The 15,653-nt window shown below is 44.9% G+C and overlaps 1 protein-coding gene across 3 annotated transcripts in view; it reads right to left on the bottom strand.

Moving 5' to 3' along the window:
• LOC126268221 (tumor protein p53-inducible nuclear protein 2) overlaps positions 1-15,653 on the bottom strand; it is a 68,567-nt gene that overhangs the window by 15,262 nt on the left and 37,652 nt on the right. For all 3 annotated transcript variants that reach the window (XM_049973849.1, XM_049973850.1, XM_049973851.1), the window contains exon 2: positions 1,506-1,634. In XM_049973849.1, the coding sequence (XP_049829806.1) occupies positions 1,506-1,629 (124 nt within the window). In that variant the 5' untranslated portion in view covers positions 1,630-1,634. The remainder of the gene's footprint in view (positions 1-1,505; positions 1,635-15,653) is intronic.

Genomic DNA, 15,653 nt, shown 5'->3' with positions numbered 1-15,653 from the left:
TCTGTTGCTTGTAGTATATCCTTCTATTTCTGCTTGTCAACGGCTGCCTTTTGACACACATATGACACTGAAATATTATCTGACCTACCATTCCCTCTCAAGAGCATTGAACACACTTGGTCACAATATTTTTCCCTATTCTGCATGTGATGGATAGGGATGTCATCCGTTATGTTAGTGAGCAGAGAAAGATTGTTGTATGCCTCTCCCTCACACATTAGGAAAATATTCCAGAAGTTCTAATGGCCATGTTTCTCAGTCAAACTGACATATGTGTAATGCAGTACTCTTTGCTTCATGAAGGATAAATTCTTTACGCAAGCTTTCTTCAAGTTGTCGTTCAAAAACCACAGTGCTTTGGAAGGTGTGGTCCAAATGGAGATGTATGCCCTTATCTTCCTCCAGCTTTTGAACTGACATACCCAGCCAGATATCAGGAGACCCTTAGGTAACCATGGCCTTCAAAACATGGTGCATTTCATCCTTTCTCACAAATACAAATCTCTGTCAAAGGAGGAAGCAACTGTGAGCAGCAGTTGGCATAATACAATGAACTGTTACAAATCTGTTACCTCAAGGACAGCTCTGAGCCAGACACCTTGTAGCATGCATCCCACTGATCCAAACCATCACCATTCGCAACTTCAGTTATGTCAAGTGAGAGGTCATTGGAGGGCAGGGTGAGGGTCTATTGGGTTTTCTGATGAAAGATGGTACTGCCTTGGTGCCAGTAATGGCTGTATGTTGGTCAGACAGAGACTAGTTAAGGGCCTGCAATCAACCTGTACGTGTGGTAGACACACTGGACCTACACCTGGAGTTGTTGTTGGTTGTGTGATTTTGTACGGCAGGAGGAGCACACTCATGATCATCCCATGCACCCTGATTACAATTTTGTGCATCAATCTGGTGATTCAACCTGTTGCACTCTACAGCATTCCAGGGGGTGTTTTCCAACAGCATAATGCTCACCCACATACTGCCGTTGTAACCTGACATGCTCTAGCGTGTTGACGTGTTGCCTTGGCCTGCTAGATCACCAGATTGTTTCCCGTTGAGCACATATGGGACATCATCCAACAACTCCAGCATCATCCAGAACCAGCATTAATCACCCCTGTATTGACTGACCAAGTGCAACGGATATGGAACTCCCTTCCACAAACTGACATCTGGAAATTCACACAATGCATGCATGCTTGCATTCATTCAACATTGCTCGTGGTCACACCATTTATAAATGCACCTGTGATCTTGCAATATTAATGACTTAACATATGTTACCTTAAAAAATGTATCCCTGAAATTTCATTATTATATATTATTTATTTTTTGGTATTAAGATTTTTTCCTTCAGTGTATATATTTTCACTCAGAGGGTCTAGCACCATAGCATTGTGGGTGGGTCGTGGCAGCCAAGGTGCCCAAAGAACAAAGGAGCCCACACAACAAAAATTTTAAATAAAAATTGTCTTGCTTTATTGCTGTAGAAATAGTTGAGTTACCAGCAGTTTCGACTAGCAGCCAGTCATCATCAGTCTCAATGGCACGCAGCCTGACATCGGGTGCTACAGCCGCCTGCTCGGACGACTGGCTGCCCAGGAGGTAGTTCGCCAAGGTGCTCAACATGCTGCCTGCAACAGAACACATACCATGCACTGAGTATACTTGTGTTGTTCAAAGACACAATACAACTTTGTGTTACACCCTTAAGATCTCATCACCTTGTGTATCGTTTACAAGGTAACACAGAAACCCCATATGGGCCGTGTTTTCCAGGACGTAAAAAATTTACTCAAAAGTATTGGGACAACACCATGTAATGCAGAAGTAACCAGTAGATCACACAAAATGTGAACCCACAAGTATAAAAAGATATGGGGAGAACCATGTTGTCAGTAGAGAAGTAATAACAGCAGAATTGGTCAGTCGAGAGCTCACTGACTTCAAGAGTGAGCTAGTCATTGGGTGTCACCTGTGTAACAATTCCAACAAGGACATTTAACCCCCTGTAAAGCTAGCCAAGACATCTGTTGGTGATGTGATTGTGAACTGGAAACACGAGGGACAACAACAGCCAAACCGAGACCAAGGCACACCTAACGCACTGATGGCCAGCGACTGTCGACCATTGCGGCTGGTGATTAAGAAAGAAGGAATCATTTGCAAGTTCCAGAGTACTACCAGCAGCACAGCTAGCACAGTAAATGTGAGTAGGGAGATAAAAATAATGGTGAATAATGATCAAACAGCTCCTCATAAGTAAAACATTTATGTAGCTAATGCTAAGCAGTGTGTCAGGTGGTGTAAAGATCAATGGTACTGGACAGTGGATGATGGTGAACCGATGATTTGGAGTATGAATCACACTTCTACCCTGTGTTAATCCGATGGAAGGATTTTAGTTTGGCAAATGCCTAGAAAACTTTACCTGCCATCACATGCAGCACCAACAGTGAAGTATGGAGGTGGTGGTGTTATGGTATGGGGCGTTTTCCACACTTAGGGTTTGATCCTCATATTGCGCTTAAGAAAACTTGAGATGTGGAAGTATATGAACACATTTTAGAGCAATGTGTTCTATGTACAGTAGGCGAACAGTTTGGAGATGACAGTGCACCCTTAGGTAAAGCAATATATGTGATAAAATGGTTTGTTGACAACAACATTCGTGAAATGGACTGGCTCGCCCTAATTCCCAGCATGAACCGACTGGGATATGTTTGGGAGAGTTAGAATATCAACTTTGCTTCCAGACTACAGTATCCAACATCGCTACAGTCTTTTGGTTTCAGCTCTTAAGGAAGAACGGGCTGTCGTTCCTCCACAGACTTTGACATCTCACCAAAAGTGTCACCAGCAGAGGTCAAGCTGGAATAAGGGCGAAGGGTGCGCATACCCCACTTTAATGTGCACTGCCTGGTGTCTGTATACTTTTTCAGATAGAGTAGAATCCTCAGAAGCTTTGCAGCACACCAAGAAGGTTGCAGTTTCTGCAGCTATTGATTAGTCTCAGTGTCATTCCAAGGTTTTTTCGACATTTTGGAGGCAAAGTAAGCTCTTGTCGGAGGGCCATATGAGGCAGACTGAGAGAAATCACTTTTAAAAATTACATATGCGTGGCTTAACTCCAAGAAAAAGATAAGTAATGACTACAAGACAAATTTCTGTAGAGCTTACACCTTAGAAGTCGCTGTTTCCGAATCAGCTGAGCATCGGAAGCTCAGAGCATTCGATCTTTGTACCATATGCCCAACATAGTGTGTCCGACTCATAGCAGTGAAAACACGAGTAAGTTCACTGTGAAAGTAGCAGCGTCTTGATTGTAAAAGGAATGAATGACAGCGCAAATGTTATCTTCATAGACCAAACCCCCATTTTACACAATGGTTCTTGGTGTAGATTAGTCCGGAGAAAAATTTGAATCTGAGACACAATCATTGGAGCATCATGGAAAGAGAAGAGTTTAGGGTGACAGAGTCCTAGTGTGTGGAGCATCATATTGTATGGGGGTATCTAGCTTGCTTCTGAGCTTTGTTAATGCTCAATACATGAATGAGATATTGCGATGACAGGGTAAATTTTCAGATGGGCAATTAATTCATTGTCTGTCTAAATGGAAGGTAATACCCATCCATATCAAATTGATCTAGGGTGAATCTCTCAAGTGTGGAGATATTTACAACACAGATTGACTAGCAAGGTTTGCAGGTCTGAACCCTAAAAGAGCAAGTCTGGAAGACAACTGTAGAGAGGCAGCCATCATGAACGACTGTCCCAGACCTTTGCATATCTTTCTCAGGAATTCTTTCTAGTACCAACAGAGCTTCATGAGAGCATTTCACTTCACCGTATGTGACAGCCAGTCAGGGATAACCATGCCAGCATGAATAACCAAATCCCATAGCTTTGTTGTTTTAGAAGACATTTTCCTGTTTCATTGCCATTTTATTTAATGCTTGGACGATAGTTTTCCTATTCTCTCAGTTCTTAGCAATGTGGAGAATTTATCATGCGAGCTTTGTGCTCAATATTGCTTTCGTGATTACTAAATTCTGCTTTCACTGTTAGTTCTTTAATGCCTTTCGTACATCCCTGTAAGAACGGCGGCGCTCACTTTCACTATTGTAACAAGTGAGCGCAGTTAGTAATGTTGACGTACAAACATGCCACAAGCTAATTTCAGTATGGGAATAATACGCTTTGGGCGCTGCAGTAGATTCATTGCCCCGAGTTGTCGACTGAGACGAGGTAGCTCGAGTACAAGGGGGCGGGATACTGTTGTTGGCAGTGCTGACATTACTCCCCTGGGCAGAGGTCGGCACACGCGCGTGACCTTGGGGAGGCCGGCGGCTGCCGTCTTTTTCTGCCCCAGTTGCGCAACGCGCTGGTGCGTCCTCAGCCCTGACGTTCGCGGATCCTCTGCGAATAGCACACACCTGTCCCGTTTGTTTGGGCGCGCACAGGAATAGCTCCCTCTTCGCCTGCCCCCCCTTGTGGCTTCTGCCAGCCCACCGTGCAGCGGGATGCGTGCCAAACTTGTACAAACCGTGTCCACAGGGTCCGCCCCACGAACGCCATCCCTAACAGAGCACCTATATGGTTTCAACACGAAGCAGGCCGTGAGTTTCATATCTGCTGCCGGAACACTAATCACACGGCCAGAACAGGTGAATCACATCGAAACCAAGTCCCATTTCCAACTGGATAAAAAAAATCGATAACTTAATTAAGAAACAACCTATTACACGTAATAACAATGATTTTTGGCCTACTATTTATTTGCTACCAAATAAGCGCAATTTTCGTTTGCCAGAAGTGCATTGTCTTAATTTATTGAGGCATATTCAGTGGTAGCACGTTTTGGTCTCTCTCACATGTGTGTTACTGTTTTTCTGGTGACGCTACTCTCCTGCGTACAAATCTAAAAAGAGGAGGTCACGAAGTTGGGATCACAAATTTACTTCAAACTTTATGGACCTTTGGTAGGCCATTAAAACAACATAATGTGCAAGCAGTAAGGTGCACTACTCTGGCAGTACCGAGAAAATCGCAAGAGAAGTTTTATGCGTTTATTATGTAACCTATGTATGTTTGGGTAGTTGCCGAACGTTGGAGTTCATGGTGATTGAATGGTTAGTGTTCGAGCGTCGAAAGACGAATGTGGATGAAGCGACGGTTCGACTCCCGCTCAAACTTAACTTTAAATCTACATTTTTCTTTTCTTTTTTTTTAACATATTTGCACGAAGTTTTAGTGAACTTCATGCTATTTGTATACATACTATTTTAATTAAATTTATTTATTATAACAAACATATTGATAACTATCGACAAGTAAATGAACAAACGTATGCAGTTACCCTGAAAAGTATCCCTTTCGTGATTTGCGAAATCCCTTATTCATGTAGTCAGGTAAGGTTCCCAGAACTACTTTGTATCTCGACGGTTCGAGCTACAAAGGCAATTACAGTTAACCTGCGTAGCGATGAAACGTTGCTAATGTAGCAAGAGCCAATAGTGTCGGTGCAATTTTTTTAACACCACAGAAATTACACTTATACTACAAAAATGATTAGAGCGGGGTCAGCACAGCAGACACAATAATATATACAGTAGCTGCGTTGTCTCAAATGACGACGACAAAATGAATTTCCCCTTGACACAATGTAATCAAAATAACCCAGAAGACATGCATAGTATGAGCATACATGTGATCACAGAAAACGAGCTTCATTCCAGGCCTCGTATACAGGGATATTATTTCCTAAATGTTATCATTTACTGTCGAGTAGTAAGTAAAAAGCCAACATCGCACAACTGCCGAGAGTTCCAGAAAAGACAGTGAAGTTCTAATTATAAACTATACCTGTTAGGTGTCAAGTTAATTCGTTTTGTGAAGCAGCTCCTTATATGCACTCATTGCAAAGATAGTGGCTCCCAAACAAAAAGCTTTGTTTTGCAGTTTGCAAAGAGTGTATTTGTAGTTACAGATAAAATTGCGTTTAGAACTGAATTCTGTAGTGACTCCCCTTGTAGTAATATCAGAAGATGAAGTCATCGGTTTGGAAGCATAGATTTTATTTGTAAAGGGGAGAGTACGGGGAGGCCTAAACCGAATGGTGGAAGTCGACAGCGTGTCTCAGATAAACCAAAGAAATCTATTACAAGGGATATTCGTGAACTATCAATACCAGTGAGGACTCTGCAGAGAAATTTAATTAAGGGAACACTTGCAACAGCAGCCTCATATTTTACGGTTGTTACAAGTTATAAACCATACTGAATGCATAATGTCAAAACAGAAATTTATGTTGAAGCCTTGCTACTGTTTTATTATTTTTCCCTGGTCTGCAGCGTATAGAATGTACACATTCTGGAGCTGCAGCAGTTTTTATTCCGTTTTCGACATCTTCCCAGCCAAGGATCGGTGTTCGCTGCCGTGACATTTGTTATGTTGTGAAAGCTCGTCCCTGGCTCGTTGCCAGCACCAAGTATATATAGCGCAACTCACAGCTGGGGCCTGCGTGCTGTGGCCACCTAACCGCCGCATATCACAGGGACAAAGGACGCGACAAAATGGCTTCTCGCCGCTACCTATCTCGGTCGTTAACCCGATAATGGTCCGTTGAGAGTTCCAGATAACTATTTTCTGTCCTTAGAAGCCGCTCTAATATACAATTACACCATTCCGTCACAACTGATAACAAGCGAATTTTAGGAAATTAAACACGATGTTGGTGTTTATGAAAACAACAGCTAAATATTCACGCATGTGTATTTGGTATTCAAAACTAACAGCTGTTGCCAAGTATTCGTTACTCGTTAATTGTTACTTTCATTATGACGTAGCTGCACGAAGTCGAGGGGAAGCAGCAGCTCAGAGTTCTGTGGAAGACGCAATGACTCTGATTTGTACAATTTACCATAGGAAGAACAATGTTTCCCTTTGAAGAAAATGGAATTTTTATTTTCTGCTACTTCGCTAAAACTGTTGTTTGTTTATTTCCATTTCGTGATTGTGCTGCACTATAACCAAAGATTCTAAAGTATCACTGATATGAATTATATTAATATTATACAAATATGATGTTGCTGAAATACATTCTCTGCAGTAACCTCTTAGATCACAAGTAAATTTTAAATTCTTGCAAGCAGGTTGAGCGCCCTGTCAAAACAACTGTGGTTAAAATCGTAGGCAAGCCAAACTAATCGATCTCTGGTCGATCTTGCGTACTAGTGTGTACTCATTGGCCTGGTGAGAACGAATTCCGTGGAATTGTATGCAAGAATATATACGATTGGAGAAACGGAATATCGAAAAACACTTAGAAGCTGGATAAATATGTGAATACTCGCGTTTTGCAATAGTTTTAGTGTTTTGGCCTAAAGATTTCTCGCCGTAAACGGCCATTTTATTTGGACTACAGCACTACTTCGTACTAGGCGGTTGTTAACGCTGCAGTGGGAAATATTTTCAAGTTTATTTTGTGAGTTGTGTGCAAGCGTTACGATTTCGGAATATCAACACACATTTGGGGTGGGTTAGAACAATACAAAATGTAGCAATAAACTGGTTTATTCAGCCTGATTACTAATAACAGTGATACAAAGAAAAAGAAATCCGCTCGCGCGAACATTGTAGTACAGTACTAAATTTTTAGAAGATTCCATCTAAATATAGAATAGACAGCCCTTTGTAAGCATCACTGCGAGTAAAGTGATGTATAACTGATAAGAGAGCAATTTCATTATTACGTGGCATAGGTGGCTTGTTCCATTGTCTAATTGGGAAATCTACATTCCATCGTACTGACACCTTTCTCATACAAAGCATTGAGTCACACTTGCACTGTTTCTAGATAAAAATAAATTGGTTGACAAGTAGTTGCGTACAGGACTGCCAGCATAGCACAGAGCCGTGGGCTTGGTCACCCTGTATGTTCTGTTCAGAATTTTCACATGACTGCAAAGCGTCAGTTGCCGGTTGCCACAACCGAGAGTGACAGTTGCAGGCCCTAACGTAATTGTTCTGTTCGTTTCCGATGTAGGTTTGTTTGTGTGTGCAAAATGCGTTTTAAAGAACAGAAAGGTGGGAAGCTAACAGTGAAGGTGCGCAGAAAAGTGACCGGGCTTCTATTAGCTTGGAAAGTGAACTCAGTAACGCACATTAACGGGGAACGTGTGGGTGTACTCAGAAGCTGTTGCCGCGGTAGCCATATTTGCACGTGCCCTCAAGTTGCTTAGCTCTACTCGATTGTCAATCACTACCACAGTACCACGGTCTAAAAGCGATGCTGCCTTCCATAAAGTTGTGCAGTTTGGCAGTGAAACGGCACTATTATCCTAGTAGATAGTGTCGGAAGTTCCATGCGGCTTTTCGCGGATGATGCTGTAGTATATAGAGAAGTTGCAGCATTAGAAAATTGCAGCGAAATGCAGGAAGATCTGCAGCGGATAGGCACCTGGTGCAGGGAGTGGCAACTGATCCTTAACATAGACAAATGTAATGTATTGCGAATACATAGAAAGAAGGATCCTTTATTGTATGATTATATGATAGCGGAACAAACACTGGTAGCAATTACTTCTGTAAAATATCTGGGAGTATGCGTGCGGAACGATTTGAAATGGAATGATCATATAAAATTAAGTGTTGGTAAGGTGGGTGCCAGGTTGAGATTCATTGGGAGAGTCCTTAGAAAACGTAGTCCATCAACAAAGGAGGTGGCTTACAAAACACTCGTTCGACCTAGACTTGAATACTGCTCACCAGTGTGGGATCCGTACCAGGCGGGTTGTTAGAGGACATAGAGAAGATCCAAAGAAGAGCGGCGCGTTTCGTCATAGGGTTATTTGGTAAGCATGATAGTGTTACGGAGATGTTGAGCAAACTCAGGTGGCAGACTCTGCAAGAGAGGCGCTCTGCATCGCAGTGTAGCTTGCTGTCCAGGTTTCGAGAGGGTGCGTTTCTGGTTGAGGTATCGAATATATTGCTTCCCCCTACTTATACCTCCCGAGGAGATGACAAATGTAAAATTAGAGAGATTCGAGCGCGCACGGAGGCTTTCCGCCAGTCTTTCTTCCCGCGAACCATACGCGACTGGAACAGGAAATGGAGGTCATGACAGTGGCACGTAAAGTGCTCTCCGCCACACACCGTTGGGTGGCTTGCGGAGTATAAATGTAGATGTACGTCATGCAGCATATGCCGTGAGATCAGAGGCCAATTTTCCACCCACTATCTACGTAATTTACAAAATCGTTATTTTATTTTTTGCCTCTGAAGCGTTAGATGTAACATTAGGAGAAGTGATGATCCTAAAATGAGCGTTAACGAGGAAAAACTCGTGAATCATATTACGAAAGTTACATGGCATTCATTACAAAAATCATCAGAAGCTGATTATAACTGCAGGTTTACTCATTAAGAAGCCTGTTTCCATAATTACGCCATTCGTCTGTATAATTATTCTTCACGAGGTGACGTAAGTCATGGGATGGCTATATGCACATACACAAATGGCGGTAGTATCGTTACACAAGACAGTGCAATGGCGGAGCTGTCATTGTACTCACGTCATTCATGCGAAAACGTTTGCGACGTGATTGTGACAGCACGACGGGAAATCAACAGACTTTGAACGCGGAATGATAGTCTGAGCTAGGCGCATGGAACATTCCATTTCGATAGTCGTTAGGGAATTCAGCATTCCAATGTCATCTCACAATGTCAAGAGTATGCCGAGAATATCACATTTCAGGCGTTAGCTTTTACCACGTACATTGTAGTGGCCATCGGCCTTAACGACCGAGAGTGGAAGCGTTTGCGTAGAGGTGTCACTGCAAACAGACAAGCAACACCGTGAAATAACAGTAAAAATCAATGTGAGATGTACGACGAACTTATCCGTCAGGACAGTGTGGCGATATCTAGCGTTAATGTGGTATTGACAGCAGGTGACCGGCGCGGCAGCATTTTCTAACAGCGCGATATCGCTTGCAGCGCCTCTCCTTGGCCTGTGACCATATCAGTTGGATCCCAGACGACTGGAAAATCGTGGCCTGGTGAGCGATTTCAGTTGGCAAGAGGCGACGGTAGGGTTAGACCCGACGGAGCCGTGGTCCCAAGGTGTCAACAAGGCACTATGCAAGCTGGTGGTGGCGGCGGCTCCATTAATGGTGTGGACTGTGCCGACTGGGTTCTCTGGATGTTTGGCCACTTGGAGACCTTTTGCAACCATTCAAGGATGTCATGTTCCCAGACAATGATGGAAATTTTACGGATGATAATGCACCAGGGCTCAGTTGTTCGCGAGTGGTTTGAACAACATTCTGGATAATTAGAGCGAATGATTTGGCCACCCAGATCGCCCGACATGAATCCCATCGAACATTTATGGGACATAATCGAAAGGCCAGTTTGTGCACAAAATCCTGCACCTGCAACACTTGCGCATTTATGGAATATTTGCGCAATGGACTTATAAGCGACTTGTTGAGTCCATGCTACCCCGAGATGCTGTACTAGGCGGGCAAAAGGATGTCCGACACGACGTTAATAGGTATCCCATGAGTTTTTGTCACCTCGGTGTAAGTCTTATCAGATATTCCAAATAACGGTATGAATATATTGAAATCTTTGGTGCAATACACCAATCACACTGCTGTTCACTTAAATGTGCTGATTGTCTTACTGATTCTCAAGCAGTTGTCCTGACAGTGAATAAAATTGATCAGGTTTTTCGTATATTTTTAATTTTAATCAGCAGAATATATACACTACTGGAAATGGAAAAAAGAACACATTGACACCGGTGTGTCAGACCCACCATACTTGCTCCGGACACTGCGAGAGGGCTGTACAAGCAATGATTACACGCACGGCACAGCGGACACACCAGGAACCGCGGTGTTGGCCGTCGAATGGCGCTAGCTGCGCAGCATTTGTGCACCGCCTCCGTCAGTATCAGCCAGTTTGCCGTGGCATACGGAGCTCCATCGCAGTCTTTAACACTGGTAGCATGCCGCGACAGCGTGGACGTGGACCGTATGTGCAGTTGACGGACTTTGAGCTAGGGCGTATAGTGGGCATGCTGGAGGCCAGGTGGACGTACCGCCGAATTGCTCAACACGTGGGGCGTGAGGTCTCCACAGTACATCGATGTTGTCGCCAGTGGTCGGCGGAAGGTGCACGTGCCCGTCGACCTGGGACCGGACCGCACCGACGCACGGATGCACGCCAAGACCGTAGGATCCTACGCAGTGCCGTAGGGGACCGCACCGCCACTTCCCAGCAAATTACGGACACTGTTGCTCCTGGGGTATCGGCGAGGACCATTCGCAACCGTCTCCATGAAGCTGGGCTACGGTCCCGCACACCGTTAGGCCGTCTTCCGCTCACGCCCCAACATCGTGCAGCCCGCCTCCAGTGGTGTCGCGACAGGCGTGAATGGAGGGACGAATGGAGACGTGTCGTCTTCAGAGATGAGAGTCGCTTCTGCCTTGGTGCCAATGATGGTCGTATGCTTTTTTGGCGCCGTGCAGGTGAGCGCCACAATCAGGACTGCATACGACCAAGGCACATGGCATCATGGTGTGGGGAGCGATCTCCTACACTGGCCGTACACATCTGGTGATCGTCGAGGGGACACTGAATAGTGCACGGTACATCCAAACCGTCATCGAACCCATCGCTCTACCACTCCTAGACCGGCAAGGGAACTTGCTGTTCCAACAGGAGAATGCACGTCCGCATGTACCCCGTGCCACCCAACGTGCTCTAGAAGGTGTAAGTCAACTACCCTGGCCATCAAGGTTTCCGGATCTGTCCCCCATTGAGCATGTTTGGGACTGGATGAAGCGTCGTCTCACGTGGTCTGCACGTCCAGCACGAACGCTGGTCCAACTGAGGCGCCAGGTGGAAATGGCATGGCAAGCCGTTCCATAGGACTACATCCAGCATCTCTACGATCGTCTCCATGGGAGAATAGCAGCCTGCATTGCTGCGAAAGGTGGATATACACTGTACTAGTGCCGACATTGTGCATGCTCTGTTGCCTGTGTCTATGTGCCTGTGGTTCTGTCAGTGTGATCATGTGATGTATCTGACCCCAGGAATGTGTCAATAAAGTTTCCCCTTCCTGGGACAATGAATTCACGGTGTTCGTATTTCAATTTCCAGGAGTGTATGCAGACTTGTATAATTTAAAGGAAATCTTTTGTGCTTTTCCTTTGTGATAAAGAGAAACACAAAGTTTGTGATTATTCACTCCGTTCCAGGCGGATGCAAACATTTAACTAATTTATCGTTTCCTCACCTACGATATTCGTCTGTCAGCAACAGCCGGCCGGAGTGGCCGAGGGTTCTAGGCGCTACAGTCTGGAACCGCGCGACCGCTACGGTAGCAGGTTCAAATCCTGCCTCGGGCATGGATGTGTGTGATGTCCTTAGTTTATTTATGTTTAAGTAGTTCTAAGTTCTAGGGGACTGATGACCTCAGATGTTAAGTCCCATAGTGCTCAGAGCCATTTGAACCATTTGTCAGCAACATTTCATGCCCTCAGGATCACTCCATTGCTCACGCTACACATGTCAACAACACAAATAGACAAGACAGCAAATTAAATCTTTCTTTAGTGAAAAGTTACACACACTTCCTTTAGCCGGCCGCGGTGGTCTCGCGGTTCTAGGCGCGCAGTCCGGACCCGTGCGACTGCTAGGGTCGCAGGTTCAAATCCTGCCTCGGGCATGGATGTGTGTGATGTCCTTAGGTTAGTTAGGTTTAAGTAGTTCTAAGTTCTAGGGGACTAATGACCACAGCAGTTGAGTCCCATAGTGCTCAGAGCCATTTGAACCATTAGCCTGAGCCAGATATGAGCGTATCTGTTTACTGTAAACGATCCTCTTCCTGGCAGCCAGATACTAGCGATGGATATTTCTTACACGCCAGTACTCGAACTTGCTACTTCAGGGCTGAGCGCTACTACAGAAGCGTTCTTCGCCGATCTCGGCTGTTGCATTGTGCTGCAACGCGCAGTATTCAATCGCAGTCGCGAGCGCTCGTAGACTGCAATCTATAAATGGTAAGCTGGCACAGCTCGAGCCGGCCGTTCAGCTGTGCCTTCACCCCTGAAGGGCCAACAAGCTGGCATTGTGGTGTGCGGCGGGTATACAGCTGTGCGTGCACTTCCCGGTCACGCAGCGCTGGCACACAAAGCGACACGCGCCGCTAGCCGCAGGCCGCCGGGTCTGTGCGTGCCGCACACAATGCAGACACCCGCAAATGAGCGACCCGGAAAAGGCAGGCGTGTGGCCGGCATACTTCCAGGAGAAACGCTCGCGTCTTTGTCGCACCGCTCTGCAGTACAAAAAAAAAACATGAAACGTATAGACCACTAAAAACATGGTACGAAAGTAACCGTGGAAACACTACCACTAATAAATACGGCCAGTCTAGCACTAACCAGTTAGACCAGGGGTCTCCAAACTTATTAATCCGCGGGCCACAGTGACTCCTCCACGAAGTCTTAAGGGCCAAGATCTACCTAGTGCAATTAAAGCACCCTAGCACTCCACCATCACCGTAATGTAAGGCTATAGGAAAGATGAAATCGCAAAAATCTAAGGTTGTGGGAATTTTTTTTTATTTAACTACATAATTTTGATCGGTGGGCGTAGCTGACCGAAATTCTGGCGCATTTTATTCTGGCGAATTTCACCGACAAAAAAGTATGTCACTGCACATTCTTCACGGAAGCGTCCTGCAAAGTTAACTAAATCTGAAAATCATTGTTAGCAGCAGTATTACTGCAAGACGTAACAGAGGCAGAGTATGTCAACGCATTGTTATTTCAAGCGGCGCAACAATAAGTGTAGTTATGTAGTCTTGTAGCGAGTAGCAGAGCCAATGTCGCGGTGAATTGGTCGCGATAGGCCTCGAAACTCAATTGTTGGCAGTATAGGTACCACCTCAAATATTTGGCGGGCCGGATACCGGGGATGTCCGGCCAGCTAACGCGGGCCGGTTTGCCGGCCCTCGCGGGCCTGATTTGGCCCGCGGGCCGTAGTTTGGAGACCCCTGCTCTAGGAGACTCGAGGCTAGGAACCCGAAGTGCGCTAGGTGTCCTGTTGCGTCAGCCAAACAGCTCGACATGTGCCCTCTACACTGCCTCACTGTCGACGATATTGACTCCCAACGTTCTGGTCCCCAAGCTTAGGTCAAGCTAAAAGTAGATTGTAAAAGCAGTTACTTTCACAGAATGATCAAAAAAGAAAAAGAAAAGATCCATAAATTGGAAGGTGGAAAGCCATTCGGTTTGGAGACCCCTGACTTCAGCACCTATCTATCATTCTGTATGGCCCGTACAACGAGCTTTTCACAACGTCCCAGAGTGACAGATAACACTCAGCAATCACTGATGACTTAATACCACAAAATTAGCGCCCGACGAATAGAGAGACCAAGTTATATCGGAACTAGTAGTAGGTTGTAGCAGAAGCTGACCGCAGAAGAAAATTAAGTGAAGTTGTTCTCAATACGAATGTTGTATGAACACAAATGCATTGTCCTTTTGTGTGTAGTATGCCCTTTACCTTCGAACTGAACTACCCATCTAGTTCCAGGGTAACCTGCAATTTATTGTGATCCACGAATCGTTTGTGCAGCTTGCCATTTTTCACCAAAAAAAAAAAATAATAATCACTGCCAGAGGTGAGAAAGTGACGGATAGAAACAAATACTCGGACGGAAAGCCGAACCTTTACATTTGAAGTCTGACACATATACACCAAGCGCCACAGAAGTTTAAAAACCGATCGCTCAGATGAAGACGAAGCTTGAAATGAATCTTTCTGCAACAGAACGACTTATTGCAAGCAAGGAGTTCTGCAACTAAAATACATTCCAAACGGTGCGCAGTAAGCACCTCCCCAATTACCCCCAACCAGCTTTTCTCGAGTAGCCAGACAGTGCACTGGGCACACAAGTGATAACCTATCGACGATCGGAAATCTTTCAAAAGGCGCAAAAAGAGCTTGGCACTATAAATAGTAATGAATAGTTTTAATCTCGATTTAAAATTGTTAGCCGGCCGGTGTGGCCGAGCGGTTCTAGGCGCATCAGTCTGGAACCGCGCGACACCTATGGTCGCAGGTTCGAAACCTGCCTCGGGAATGGATGTGTGTGATGTCCTTAGGTTAATTAGGTTTAAGTAGTTCTAAGTTCTTGGGGACTGATGACCTCAGATGTTAAGTCCCTTAGTGCTCAGAGCCATTTGAACTGTTTTTTAAAATAGTTGAAGATTAGATGGGTAGATCACGTAACTAATGAGGAGGTATTGAATAGGATTGGGGACAAGAGAAGTTTGCAGCACAACTTGACTAGAAGAAGAGATCGGTTTGGTAGGATATGTCCTGAGGCATCAAGGGATCACAAATTTAGCATTGGAAGGCAGCGTGGAAGGTAAAAATCGTAGAGGGAGACCAAGAGATGAATACACTAAGCAGATTCAGAAGGATGTAGGTTGCAGTAGGTACTGGGAGATGAAGGAGCTTGCACGGGATAGATTAGCATGGAGAGCTGCGTCAAACCAGTCTCAGGACTGAAGACCACAACAACAACAACAATCTTAACAGTAAGATAATTACGTGTC

This window comes from Schistocerca gregaria, chromosome 4 (genome assembly GCF_023897955.1).
Source record: "Schistocerca gregaria isolate iqSchGreg1 chromosome 4, iqSchGreg1.2, whole genome shotgun sequence".
Lineage (NCBI taxonomy): Eukaryota > Metazoa > Arthropoda > Insecta > Orthoptera > Acrididae > Schistocerca > Schistocerca gregaria.
This window is presented reverse-complemented; position numbering and strand designations above follow the sequence as displayed.